The sequence below is a fragment of the Sceloporus occidentalis genome, unplaced genomic scaffold (genome assembly GCF_023333645.1).
Source record: "Sceloporus occidentalis isolate IW3139 unplaced genomic scaffold, rSceOcc1.0.p SCAF_26, whole genome shotgun sequence".
In the NCBI taxonomy this organism is placed as follows: Eukaryota; Metazoa; Chordata; class Lepidosauria; order Squamata; family Phrynosomatidae; genus Sceloporus; species Sceloporus occidentalis.
In genome coordinates, this window is record NW_028317006.1 from 14,158,178 (window position 1) to 14,172,789 (window position 14,612).

Sequence of the window (14,612 nt, forward strand, 5' to 3'; positions counted from 1 at the left end):
ATTAGGACATGTCAACAGTATACATGCTGAGGTTGATTTACCAAATGTTGATTTGTCAGTTGCTGCCAGATGTAAAATTGAATCCCCCATATTAACTATGCATTATGGCCAACTCAGCTTTTCTTGTAGACGTGGTAATATTTTTCATCTCTCCATTTAATAATTGCTACACTAACCTTTCCCTGCGGGACATTGCGTTCTTTACCTTTTTACCCGCAGGGCTACAAAATCAACCCTCTCAATACATGAAATTGTTGGCTTAAACCCTTTCTACCATGTATTTCTGCCATATTACTGTGAGCCCTGCAATCCCATGAAGACCATTGGCATGGAGGGGGTTAACTCCAGTACACATCCGGCTGATTTCCCATATCAGCGAGGTGGAGGGGGGGTGCAGGGAGGAGGGGGCGCCGTGGGAATCAGCTAGGGTGGGGAGGGAGGAAGGGAACGGATGCGACAGAGTAGTCTCTATGGTGATGAGCATCACGCAGTCAGCAGAGCACGCGCCAGCAGGAGAAATATTTATAACCAGAGATTCAATCTAACATTCGCCCAGCATCCCAGAGCAAGCCTCTGCTATTCCTGTACTGACCTTAAATACACAGCTCTGTCACTGCACTAAAATGCTGGCTCCCTGGCCAGTGCCTACCAGAGGCGGATTAGGAAGAGACGGTGCTTCGGGGCAAGGCAGTCAACCTTATGAACGTATTCCCATACACTGTCACAACAATCTGACACAGTTACGTAGAACTCACAGTTATACCCTAATCCATAAATCTTGTGCCCTGGGAATCCCCGCCAGGACTGGCTGCTTCTGTTTGCGAACCATAGAAGAGCAGATGGCCTCTGGTCTTGTGCTATGCAGTAGTGGTGAACCTTGCACTAAGGTGCCCTGGGATAAGCGCCTCTTTTCACCAACCATTATACAACCCTTGTGCCTGCCCACACAAATCAAGATCTATTACATAAAACAGGAGCCGTCGGATGTATGTGGCTATTTCACTGTAATTCCTTACATGCTTAATGTGTCCTGGATAAATTCTATACTGCCCCCCCCCAACACAGACACGGCTGAGTCACTCCATTCTGCTCTTATGACCTTGTAAAGATCTCCAGTAACCAATTGCCCTCCTGTGTACCTCGCGGTAACAATCAGAATGTTCCCAGCCTCCCCTCCTCGTTTGGATGTGGTGCCAGCTCTTTTCCCAGCGCCCCTGCGTGTGGGAAGCTGCCCGTACATTCCACCATCTGTGCCTCGCGCCATCTGTAGAATACAGGTGGAGTATGCAATACCGTGATGTTCACAGACAAGCCTTGGGTATGTCACTCTATAATATTACATAACGCACAATGATTTCCTGCCATCCTTTGGGGTTAACTGTGAGACTCTGGCTTACAGCTTCAAGGCTGATAACTGCAGACAATATTCTCAGGCTATGAGGAATGTATTATACAGATCAAGAATTCAGCGCATGCCCAGCGGATACCATTCAAAAACGCCTATCTAAGGCATAAATATTGGAGATTCCGTCACAGTATATCAACATATATTGCTTAGCTGGCTACTACATCAAAGCACCCCAAGTTTGGCGAGTCCTATCTCATATTTTATGGCTATATTGCTTACCAAGGAGCTGAATCAGTGGTACTCATTTGGGTTAATATGAGAAATGCATTTGTTTAATGTATACTCTAGAAAACTGCTAATATTATACTCAGCTACTTCTTAATAGCAAGAATATCCAGCTGAAGATGTTGTCTTCAGAGTCAATACGCACCGATCTGCTGCTCCTGTGGCAGATTAGGTGCTGTAGTGTGCGGCTTCTGGCTGGATATGCCCGGCCGCGTGCTACATGGGCATAGAAACGTAATGTGTGTCCTATCCAGCTATCAGCTGTGCTATCGTCATTAGCAGTGCCAGGGCACCTCGTTATCCTTAGTCCAGCTTTGGTATACAGGTTCAGTGGATTTCTAAAAGTGTGTTTAGTGTAATTGTTTAATACACGATTTGGGGGAAACATGCAGACGCTCGTTCCAAAATCATAGGCATCAATATGGAGTTGACTGTTATAGCAGTGATTTGCTTGCATTCGTCCAAGGGAGCAGCAGGGCTTTGAAAGGGGACCTTGCTTTGAGCACTGGGGCATTTTTAAGCAGAGCCAAGGTCCTTCTCAAAACTTCTTGAAAAGTTGGAAGCACGGAATCAGCTAGACCGTCACTGCCTAATGCCGTAGCATTAAGATGTCCCATTAACTGAAACCAAAGGGCCTAGCCTGAACCAAGGACACAAAATGAGACCACTGCTTCTCCTCCAGCATAGTTTGGCATCTCCCGAAGTCGTTCTCTGTTCCTTCTAGAAGTGTCTACTTTACAGTAATGGCACAGGCAGTTCAGCAGTTTAGAAATCTCGAGAAACGGACTCTTTGAAATAAAAGTATCGTATGATGATTCTATGTTGAAGGTTGCTGAGCTCTGCAGTACAGACCATTCTACTCCCAATGTTGGTCTAAGGAGACTGCATGGCTGTGTGCTTGTTGTTATACATCATTATTGTGTCTATATCATTTTCACCATGTGGTGTATAACAAATTTCTGTACAGTAGGCATTCTGGAGATGTGTGACATGCCCCACCGTGGATAGGGGACATCCCATCTCCCACACTTAAACATAGGATTCAGGAACATCGTTAATGCAGGAGGTAGTGGGCAGCTGCCCCAGACTGGCTTTTAGGGGAGCTCGTTGATTTCCTTGCTAACTGCCCCCACAGCATATTAGGAAGAAAAGATAACATGCAGCAACGTTGAGCGTTAATATTACATAAAAATTCAGGCCCGGATCGCGCAAACACAATGGTCACTAATTCCTGCACAGCTTCAGAGGTGATTTCCCCTGTCTGGGCAACAAGAGGACACCTTAAATTTGCATACGAAAACCTTTTCCACTGACACAATTTCTACAGAAATGGCGGAGAACAGTTTTTTTTATTGTTATTATTCCTTCCAGTTCCATGGGCTGAGAAATCTACAAATGAAGTGGCACATTTTGGAGCTGAAATGTCATCATTTTTTACTGCAACAGAACTGCTTATCAAGAGATATTCACTGAAATACCTTTCAAAGCTTCTACACATTGCAGATTGCATTCAACAAAATCAATGCCTTGTGGTTCAATGCCGAGCTGGATTCTTCCATAAATTCCATTTATTTCGAGGCACAGCGGTATATAATAAAATATAAAAAACTGTGTCTTGGTGGAACCGGCTCCCAGCAGAAGTGTTAGAAGCTAATACATTAAAGGAACTTAAAAATGCATAGGAATGACGTGTGACCGTTCCATTGAGTAATACGGACAATCAATACATTAAACCAGCAGCCAATTTCACTTGGTTGTCAAATTAAAATCGCCCGTCAAAAGAAATTGTTCAATGGTTGATTGACAGAGTAGACAGGTACCATCTCTTCTAAGAGTGTATGGTCACATGACATATTGTAAACTATCGGCTACAGCAACATCAGGAGTATTAATTGAAGTAATCTTTGTTCGTTTTGAATTTTGCTCCCCTTTAAAGATATAATAGGGCAAAAAAATGATTTAACCCAACGTTAACTCAAGAAGACATATGGTTATGTTCACCATGTTGTTTATCTTAATTTTGTCCTTTTTCTCTTGTCAAGTATAACATCACCAGTAAAGTAGTACTTTTTCGAACCAACAAAAAATTTGAAATTAGATAAAAGCAATTTTCCACCTGTTGTAAGACCGGAAACCTTATAGGGTAGGCTGCACGGAGCTCTCCCTCTTCTGGAGTAGCAGGCTGCATGTGGGTGCAGGGCTGTGCATGGAGCAGGGCTAGTCCCAGAGTGCCTTTTGTGGGATGGGTTGCAGGCGGGGCTTGGAAAGAGATGGGGCGTGGCCAGATACTTGCGCTCCGGCCAGAAAAAGAAGAAGCTGAACAGGAAAACCAGGGAAGCCGGGTTTACTCTGAGACTCCGGGACAAGCCTAGAAAAATCCCACATATGCTTTTTTTGGTTATGGACTTTGTTTTATGTTTAGGATATTTATACCTATCCGTCACTGTATTAACTTCAACCCTTTCTACTGTTTGGCTATGGCACTTATCCACCATCCTCTCAGGAAAAGAACATTTCCTCATAGATGCAGGCCAACAGGGATCTGTCTGTTTAGTTAATTCACACCTAAGCCTTTAGACATGTATGAAACAGGTTTGAACTGCACAGGGATTCTGAACCTTAATCTCCAATATTTTTTATTTTTTTCTTTAGGGTATATTGGCTCAGGCTGTGCAATATCTGTAGAGCTGTAAAAAAATGCACATACACAATAATAAAGAAAAAAGTTTGAGCAATTATCTCCATACTCCAACTGATGAATCCACAGAAGTCCGGTTGGTATAAAAATATGAATTTTATTGAAAAAAGTAGTGTAATAACAAAGCCAATTGAGAGGAGACTTTTTCGATACACTTCATATTTGTATAGCAACCTGACTTCTGTGGATTAATCAGTCAGAGTATGGAGATGCATTAATTGCTCACACTTTTCTCTTTATTAAGAGTGTTTTGTGGTTTTTTTGCACCCTGCATCCACTGCTCAAGCCACCATTACGGAATTTTGCTCAGGTGATATGACCAACCGCTGTACAGAGCTGCATAATATGATACGGGTAAATATATATATATTGTGCTGTGAAAAAGTATTTGTCTATTTTTGGTTATTTGTCACATTTAAATGTTTATGATTTTTTCATTTTATTTTTTGAAGGTAAAGAGTTAATCAAAACCTATATCATATCCACTGCAATGAAACATTTGCTATAACTGGCAATGAGTCTTTTACATTACTGTGGAGGAATTTTGGCCACTATTCTTTGCAGAACTGTTCTAATTCAGCCACATTGGAGGGTTTTTGAGCATGAACTCTTGCTACAGCATCTCAATCAGATTCAAGTCGAGACTTTGACTAGGCCACTCCAAAATCTTCATTCTGTTTCTTTTGAGCCATTCAGAGGTGGACTTGCTTGTGTGCTTCAGATCATTGTTCTGCTGCGTAACTTTTCTGGTAGAGAGCTGAATTTATGGTTCAATCAATTATGGCAAGCCGCCCAGGTCCTGAAGCAGCACAGGGCCCCAGACCATCACACTACCATCGTGTTTGACGATATGATGTTCATATTATGGAATGATGTGTTAGCGGGACCCACGTCTTCCAAGAAGTTCCACGTTTGACTCATCAGTCTACAGAATGTTATCTCAAAAGTCTTATGGGTCATGAAGATGTTTTTGGTAAGTGTGAGACAAGCTTTTGTGTTCTTTCTGGTGAGCAGTGGTTTTTGCCCTGCGACTCTCCCATGGATGCCATTTTTCCACAGTCTCTTTCTTATTGTGGAATTATGAACACTGACCTCAACTGAGGGAAGCGAGGCCTGTACTTCTTTACATGTTAGTCTGGGTTCTTTTGTCACCTCATGGATGAGTCGTTGATACGCTCTTGGAGGAGTTTTGGTCAGCCGGCCACCCCAGGGAAGGTTCACCACTGTTCTAAGTTTTCTCCATTTGTAGATAATGGGTCTCACCGTGGTTCACTGGAGTCCCAGAGCTTTAGACATGGCTTCGTAACCCTTTCCAGAATGATCAATGTCAATGGTTTAGTTTCTTATATGTTCTTGAATTTCTTTGCAGCATCATGTACTGCTTTTTGAGACCTTTTAGCCTACTTCACTTTGCAGGACTGGTTTATTGATGTTTAGATTCAACAGGGGCGATTACTTTTTCACATAGGGAAGTATAGCATTTTATACATGGAATCATCATTTAAAGACTGCATTTTGTGTTTACTCGATTTACGTTTGTCTATTATTAAAATCTTTGGATCATATAAAACATTTAAGCGTGATAATTATGCAGAAATAGAAGAAATCAGAAAGGAGACAAACACTTTTACACAGCTGTATATATATATATATATATATATCAATAATATAACATAAAACAAGAAAGACTATACATATTTGTTCGAACTATGCACCAATGTTAGTATTGTTATAGTGAATAAAAAAGGTTTTCATAGGGACTGTCATAACAACCATTTTGTTGTTATCATTAGTGGAAACTGCCAGAGTAACTTTGTGATGGAGTGTTAAAGGGTTAATATTTGAAGCGCCTCAGGGTCAGTTAATTCAGTCCAATTGAGCTATGTAATAACATGGAGCTTGGTAATGCAGCTGTACACACAATGTCCTTAATACATACTTAATACTGCAATAAACTGTTGTATAATGTAAGCTTGTATTGCTTATTTTTATTGCCACTTGCAGCAGTATAATGTAAGTTTTTATTACTACATACAGTAATATAATATGAGGTTTCATTGCTCCTTGTAGGGGTATAACATGAGGATTTATTGCCACTTGCAGTGGTATAATATGAGGTTTTATTGCCACTTGCAGAGGTATAATATAAGGTTGCCACTTACTGTGGAATAATATAAAGGTTTTATTGCCAGCTGCAGTGTGGTATAATATGAGGTTTTATTGACCAATGCTAGGGTATTATATAAGGCTTTATTGCCTCTTGCAGGGGTATAATATAAGGTTTTATTGTCAGTTGTAGTGACATAATAGGAGGTTTTATTGCCTCTTTCAGTGGTATAATATAAGGTTTTGTTTCCACTGCTGGGTTATAATATGAGGTTTTATTGTTGCATACAGTGGTATAATAACACATTACAATTGCCACATACTGTGGTATAATTCAGAATATAGTAGGGTAATACCACAGAGTTACAATACCCTACCCGGTGATCTAAGAACATAGCAAACAAAACCAGGCTGAAAACATGCTCCAAATCCTTCTTAAAGTTGATTTACTAGTCAACAACAAAAAAAGGTTGATATATTATAAAAGTAGCACAAAAAAAGTTGCTACTAGTTTTACTCTTAAAATATGTTTTGGTACATTCCTATCTACCCAAAACCTGCTGCCTTAAATAATATTGTCCATTTCCAGCCTTATTTTCGTCCAATGTATTTATATCATAGGATTCACATAGTTGCTGTCGGTGTAAAGAGTAAACATATAGAATATATAGAATTATTTAACCCAATTATTGAGTTCCATGTCCTAAAGGGGATGCCTGGAAATGTAGGATCCCTGCGATACCCTGGCTTGAAGGGCCATGGGGTCTAAAGAAGAATGCGTATAAAAGTATTATGTGGGTACTTTAATATGTACTCTTTAAAATGTAAAAATAAAACAGGATAAAGGACTTACCTTAGGTAGAAGCTGCAGCCCTGCAGCTGTCCTACTACTCTGTGGTCTGACGAGTCCTATCACTGATTGGCTGAGTAAAGCAGCCAATGAGTGTCAGGAAAGTGCTCTATTGAATTGAATAGGAGAGCTTTCTGCATATGCACATAAGCCACTAGGTATGTAATGTAGAAGGGCACTGGTAGCATCTACATCTTGATTGTATCCTTCCGGCACGATTTTTATTTCAATGCAATTCTTTTTTGGTAAATGCATCTTGGAGATGACTGGATAGTGTGTGGCAAGGTGTTTGCAATTTGGGATGCTAAAATATTATGCCACGACTACATTCAGGGCCGGCCCAAGGCAAAATGCCGCCTGGGGCGAATTTTAAAATGTGCCCCCCCCCTTATCTACCCTTCCTCTCCCTCCGTCCCTGCCGCCCCCCCCTTGTACTTACCTTTCAGCAGTCCTGCGGCGAGTCTCCCTGTTCGGTCTCGGTGCCGGCTTGTAATGCTGAGCGCAGGAAATCTTCCGGCACTCAGCATTACAAGCCGGCACCGAGACCGAACAGGAAGACTCGCCGCAGAGGAGAGAGAGAGGGGCGCCGAGCGGGTACTGACAGCTTGGTAAGCGAAAACCACTCGGCGCCCTCTCTCTCTCTTTCGCTTTAAAAAAAAAAAGGGCTTGGGGCGGCAAAGTGCCGCCCCTTCAAAAGTGCCGCCTGGAGCGGTTGCCCCACTCAGCTCCATTGTCGGGCCGGCCCTAACTACATTTCCCCGTGAGGTGGAACTACCATCCCTCCCCTGCTGTCCATACTGTCATGAGAAACACTCTGAAGAACCTCGAAGCCATAGCTGCCAACACTTCCAACAACTTTGCTTATGATCCAGCTGTAAATTGGAACAGCCACTCTTCCAATTATTGGGTCTGTTGGCAGAAATGAGCCCTGGGCATCCGGAGGAGATAGAGTCTCCCACCATGTACAGAATGTGAAAAGTATGATGTCAAAACACCATATATAGTAGGCAGATCCATCCCAATCCCTAGGGTGCTTAGTGAAGCAGGGGACATTCAACATTTATTTTATAATGAAAACATCATATTGCTATTTGTGTCATTATTCGCATAACAACCACAATACATTATGAGGCACATCATTTACATCACTTATATCCATTATAGTCAATGAAACGTTACAGTATTCTATAATGTTTCCATGGAGGAACACAAAATTACTATTTCTACTTACATTCAAACACAGTATATCATTACATAATGGGTAACAACTGCATTCATTACATGTGATTTCACATCTATCTAGCTATCAATCATGAGTAAGACACATACAATATGCAGTATGTATGAACTGGCTCAGCTACGACTATAATTTTAATGACATTGCTGTTTTTTGTCCTTTTTTAAGGCTTGGGTTTGAATCGTGTATGTTACTCAGAGTGCACTTGATTTATTTTTTAACAAATGCTAATTTAAAACGACTAGTAAAAGAGAGGGATAATTTGGGATACGGAGCAAGAGGATACCATTAGGGCTCTTATATTTAATCCTTTACTGGGGCTAATTCTAGTAGATGTACTCCATGTGACGGCATACCCTCTTAGAGCAAATATCAGTGTTTGCCACGGTGCCCACCAGGCTCAAGGTGCATGGGCAACACAGTCTCCAGCTGACTCCTTCATGTTTGACTTTCATTTAATGATATTGCAGCATCCCAATTGATGCTGAGCTCCCCTGACCAGTCCAAGGAGCTGTTAAACGAGGGAGGTCTGTGCTGTTGCAGGTCCCACGTGGCAACATTACAACCCTCTGAACCTGAGCTTTGCGAGGTGGCTCGTTGGGTAAGGTTAGGTGGGTTGTCCAGAACCCTCTACTTAGCTCCAGCCTCACCCCCCACTAAATCTGGCCACACACCCCTACAAAAGAAGACTTGACTTAGACATCTAAAATGTTGCTAATTGTTGTTGCTTGGTAAAGGCCACCTTTTAGAGCATTGGTAAGAAGAAGAGATAACATAAGGGCAATCAACTGATATGCTAATCCTGTCATAAACTATAAGTCGATTTAATAAATAAATGTAATTATGCTAAAAGCTGCTACGGTTACAGCTACTCTTTAAACAGAAATATTCCGAGAAGGCCTTTTGATGTTCATATTTATGTTTATTTAAAGGTCCAAAAACTGATGTCCACTTATGATTGAAATGTAACTACTGGCATTGAATTCAAAAAGCAGCGTGCTACTGACTTCACTATTTAAAGAGATTTAAGTGGAAAGCTTTATCTGACCTAAAACATTATTCATGTTTATTATATTAGAGAATGTTAAGTAGATCGTGATTGACGTGTACAGCATCTGATCAAGCAAAGATCTGCAAAGAGCCAAGTGGGATATTTTAGATACTTTAGGCTTTATTTATTTACATTTTGGTACTTTTATTTATGATACTACTGGCCTACCTAAAACTGTAATCCATATATGTGTAGAACACACTCAGCTGTACTTCCAACAGGCACATGCATCATTAGCAGGTAGCTGACTGGCTCTCTATGCACTACAACCTTCATGGCTTGTGGCCAAAGCAGAAGGCAGACACATTCTAGATGAGAGTTATGGGAGTCATAGTTTAACAGCTTACGAATACCTGCCCTCAGTCCTATCAGCCTGTAACAAGATTTGACTGTTATATATGGCTTACTGCTCTTACCAAATAATTCCCATGGTATCCGTAATGGTTCCATGACCTGGATATTTCCTTATATCTGCAGCTATGCTTTTGCTGCCTCTAAATAGCTCCTAAGTAGGGGCTTTTATATCCTTGGTATTATTGTATGTTAAATAAAGATATACTGTGAGGGAAGGTAATGTGAATATTTGCAATAAATCAGGGGACCCCCGGTATCCTGTGCCATGCGTTGGGATTTAAAAAAATTAAATTATTTAATCCTCCCTAACATTTTCTACAGCAAAGCACAGTAATTCTATGAGAAACACTACACTTTATGCTTTGGCACCAGCTTCATGGCAAGTGTGCCAGTGGCACGGACAGGGCATTAAAGGGTAATCACAAAGCCAGCCACAAGAACAGAAGACCTGGCATCTGAACGCATGAAGATCCCCTGCGTTACTGACTTTCCGCCATCCACTTGGTAAGCAATAAGGCAACATCTGAAATGCCGCTTAGATTACAAGATATCAGTGAAATGGGCAATGAAGAAAACTTGCACCTGTACAAAAAAAAATCTGAGCATGAAGGTCTCTATAAGGATCTGTCTGTCATGTGCCAATGACACATGGCAAAGGACAGGCAAATAACTCAATGTTGCATTGGTACACACGGGGAATGTATAATGTTAATAAACTAATGCAATGTGCAGCACAATAGGAACGCTGTGTAGCATGTGCAGAAACATTGTCACATAATTAGATGTTATAAAACTGTACGTGATTATCTCATTTAGGCTGTGAGATTAACACATAATGTTCTAAATTATTATATAAAATCGATGTGAATAGTAGCACCTCTGACACATGTATAACAAAGCACTTTGCACATTATTAGCCAAACTGCTTATTTACTGGATTAATAAATGGCCGAACAAGACTGCCATTAGAGATGTTTCCTCCGTCGCTCCATATCATATTCACAACTCCTATCATGTATAACCAGAGTTAAGTAAATGTGGATGATCATATAATGTAGAACGGTAGAAGATTTTTTTCACACCAATGCAAACTGGTGTTAGTGACAATGAAACCATAACTGCCAATAATTAATAATAGCCAAGCTCTGGAGAAGGTTTCCATTGCTAGAGCTGATTTGTAAAGTGTGAATGCATCATGGACCCTAGTTACTGACAGATCGGTCTGGCTTACCATTCAGAGCTATGAAATGCAAAGTACGTATTGGTGGGCTTTTCAAGTTCCCGGGGGCTCCAAGATGAAGCTAAACTCTCTCCCGAGGGCCGAGATAGCCTTGGTTGATAGTATCTGGCATCCCTATAATCAGAGTCCTAACTTGGACTCATGGAGCCTGGGGCAGGGTAGGTGGTCACCCCACACACTGACATCTCATCCAAAAGGGCAATAGGGGCATTCCCCCTGGGCAGCTCATGTGTCCCCTCACCTTGTTGAGCCTGGGGCCACTACGCCTCTTGCGTTGATGAAGTAACAGCCCTGCCTCTGATGCTGGGGCCCCTGCAATCGGTGTTAAGGGGGCTTTCTCTTCATATTTTTAATATAAATGGCTGTGTCTTAGAACATGTCACCGTGTACTTCTGTAAATAAGAATGAATGCATGGTGCCAAATTTGCAGAAAAATAAGTAATTGATTTCATAAACACCATGTGGACAGATGCCTGATGATAAATAATTACATAAACCATAAGTAATACATCATGATTACACACAAAGGACTCCTTGGGGACCCTCCAAGACCCAGGTTTCCATCTAAGCTGCACCCCTGACTACAGTATTGTACAAAATGGATAAAATGGCAAATTACTTCTGCATTCTAAAACTTTTACCTATTCAATACCAGGGGGACTGTTAATTAAACATTTAAAATTATTATGTTATATCCTACTTGTTATACCCTATCTACCCATTGTACAGCACTATGGAATATGATAGCACTATATAAAAAAATAAATAATAATAATAATGTGGAACAGATTTTATACAATGCTATGTGCTTTAAATGAATATAAAATGTGTTTTCTATTACTATACCGACAGGTGATGGCCCTACATTACTGAATGCAACTTTTACAGGCTAAGTCGTTATTGTCGCTGCTACATTGTACACAAAATGGGTTTTATATATAAAGGTGACAGGTGCAAAAAAAGGGAAAATATTGAGATAGTTGCACGAAAAAGTTGATTGTGAATGAAAAGCCGCATAATCACACCGTAAATAATGGCACACTCAGAACCGATGATTTCATGTATACAGAAAATTATGGCCCAAGTGCTTTTTTAGAATTCACACCAGTCGTGTTCTTACAGCACTGTGCTTAGTAATAATACCTGTATAAGTGAGAAAACGGCCTGTACTGACACTAATAAAAGTGCTACGCATTAACATCACTGTTACACACACCATGATACACTATAAGAGATGATTATATGCTTTATACAGTTGGTACAGCAACAGCTTACAATTACTTTACATTCAGACCATAATGAAACATTCATCTTCATTGGAATTCCGCATCGTCCCATTTACATGCAGATAAATGACAATTTCAATTACATATAAAAAGAGGCTGCTTGAATGCGATTTTATCACCATAGCAACCAGTAAAATTCTCCTGCAGCTTGGATCATTCCATTGGTTGCTCTGGTGATAAGACTGCTATGGTTCACATCTAGACAATACGTTGTTGGTCCTATTGGTCCATCAAGCAGGTGCTATAAGAACCCATAAACTGTCAGCGTTCATAAAGACAAAACAGATAAGCCAGGGATGAAGTATATAATGTTACTGGTTCGAAGTCTGTTGTCTTATCTGAAGAAGCTCGTTTGAGCAGGTCCCTCCTTACCTTTCGTTTCTGTAAATCCAAATTGTTATGTTATGCACTACTCGTTATGTCCTGTTTACCTATTGTACAGGGCTGCAATATATGAAGGTGCTATAAATCAATAAATAATAAGGGATCTCTGAGGTAATGAAAACGTGGTTATTTTTCCTATGTTGGTCCAATAAAAGGTATCACCTACAAATAAAGACTCCATCTCCTCTGGTACCAATACAGCAATATCTATGATCCTGGTCTGAAATGTGGTCTTATTACCATAGCAACCAATGGAATGGTCTTCCTGAGTGAGCTGTTCCATTGGTTGCCATGGTAATGAGATCGGTTTTTCATAAATTGAACCAGAATCACTTTTTTTTCCTACAAACCTCAGTGCATCATGTGCTATTATTTTACCCTATATCATCCTGCTCTGACAGTTAAATGATGAGTAGAGGTTGAGGGGCCCAAAATGTTGGAGGGCACCTAGAACCCAGGCACCTGGATACACCACTGGTTTATGGAGCACATACTGAGTTCCTTATTTTTTTACCTTGGAATTTTAAGATCCACAATCACTTAATAGAACCGATTCCTTTACGGTTATTAAATTTCCACAAAAAAATGTTTTATATTCTGATAAGATATAAAAAAGATTAGAAAACAAATAGGAACTGCTCGTATAACCTCTCTACATTGTGCCTTCTTGTAATGCCTGAATAACTAAAAAATGCCCCATGCAATGAACTTAATGTACTATACATGTCTTCATCTTAAAGAGCAAATCTAGCATCTTCCTATAAATCCCCATATTTTCTGTGGTGTATTCTGGCCTTGGCCAACTATGCCTAGGATGGCAGATCTGGGGGAGAAATAATTAGGTCCCCTGGAGTGCCACTTACTGAATGGGCCTGTTATGGACATAAAAGAACCGTCGTATTTGCATTACAGAGGCTTGTGCCTCCTTAGCCCTTACTTGGCCCTCCATGACACGCATCCTTCAGAGACTTGAGGTGAGACATGGGGGTGAGGGTCGTCCGGGGCTAGGGCAGCCACCTCTTCAATGCACCACTGCATATAATCTCTCCTATTGCTGGTTTTTGCAAGCGGCCAGGGAAAGGGGAGCAAAAATGCACTGAACCAGGCAGGGAGAAGGCAATGCTAAACACAAACACCCCCACCCAGGGGTCAAAAGGACTGAGACATTGGATGTGGAAACGCTGAGACTTTCCATACTACTTCAATACTTTGGTACTCTCTAGTAAGCAGGTCAGTGTCCTGTCTGTCTCACATATAGAAGTGTGTCCATCTTGCATCCGTGACTCACCTCGTGCCGACAACTTCTTGGTGTTTATGATCTTGGCTGCATATTCGTGGCCTGTGCAGAGCTTCACGCAGCGCCTGACCACGGAAAACGCTCCCCTGGAAGATATAAACAAGACCCCATCAAACCAAAGGCTATCTGCATCTGGACCTGCATCTGAGCCCTCGTCCAATGTGCTTCTTCAGTGGAAATGGTTAAGGAGATTTGGTGCAGCATTACAGTTTATATCTCATACCTATCTTGCCACTTTCAAAAAATAACACATAGCCTGCCTTATCGCCATTCTAATGCATGCTATTTGTGGTAGATAAGTGGAACATCCTCCTAGCAGGTGAGTGAATTTAAACATGCATAGGACATGCATAAAGCTATCCAGAATCTAAAATGAGACCAGGGACTGATTATGGGCTGAGTCCATCATCAGCAGACTAGATGAGCCAAATGGTTCTTATCTGCCATCAAATTCTATGTTTCTATGTTTCACTTCT

General features: G+C 41.0%; 1 protein-coding gene across 16 annotated transcripts in view; it reads right to left on the reverse strand.

The window, feature by feature from the left end:
- Nucleotides 1-14,612, reverse strand: part of LOC149300217 (calcium/calmodulin-dependent protein kinase type II subunit beta-like) — a 55,869-nt gene that overhangs the window by 37,927 nt on the left and 3,330 nt on the right. For all 16 annotated transcript variants that reach the window (XM_089485611.1, XM_089485610.1, XM_089485608.1 and 13 more), the window contains exon 2: nt 14,128-14,222. In XM_089485611.1, coding sequence (XP_089341737.1) covers nt 14,128-14,222 — 95 coding nt within the window. The remainder of the gene's footprint in view (nt 1-14,127; nt 14,223-14,612) is intronic.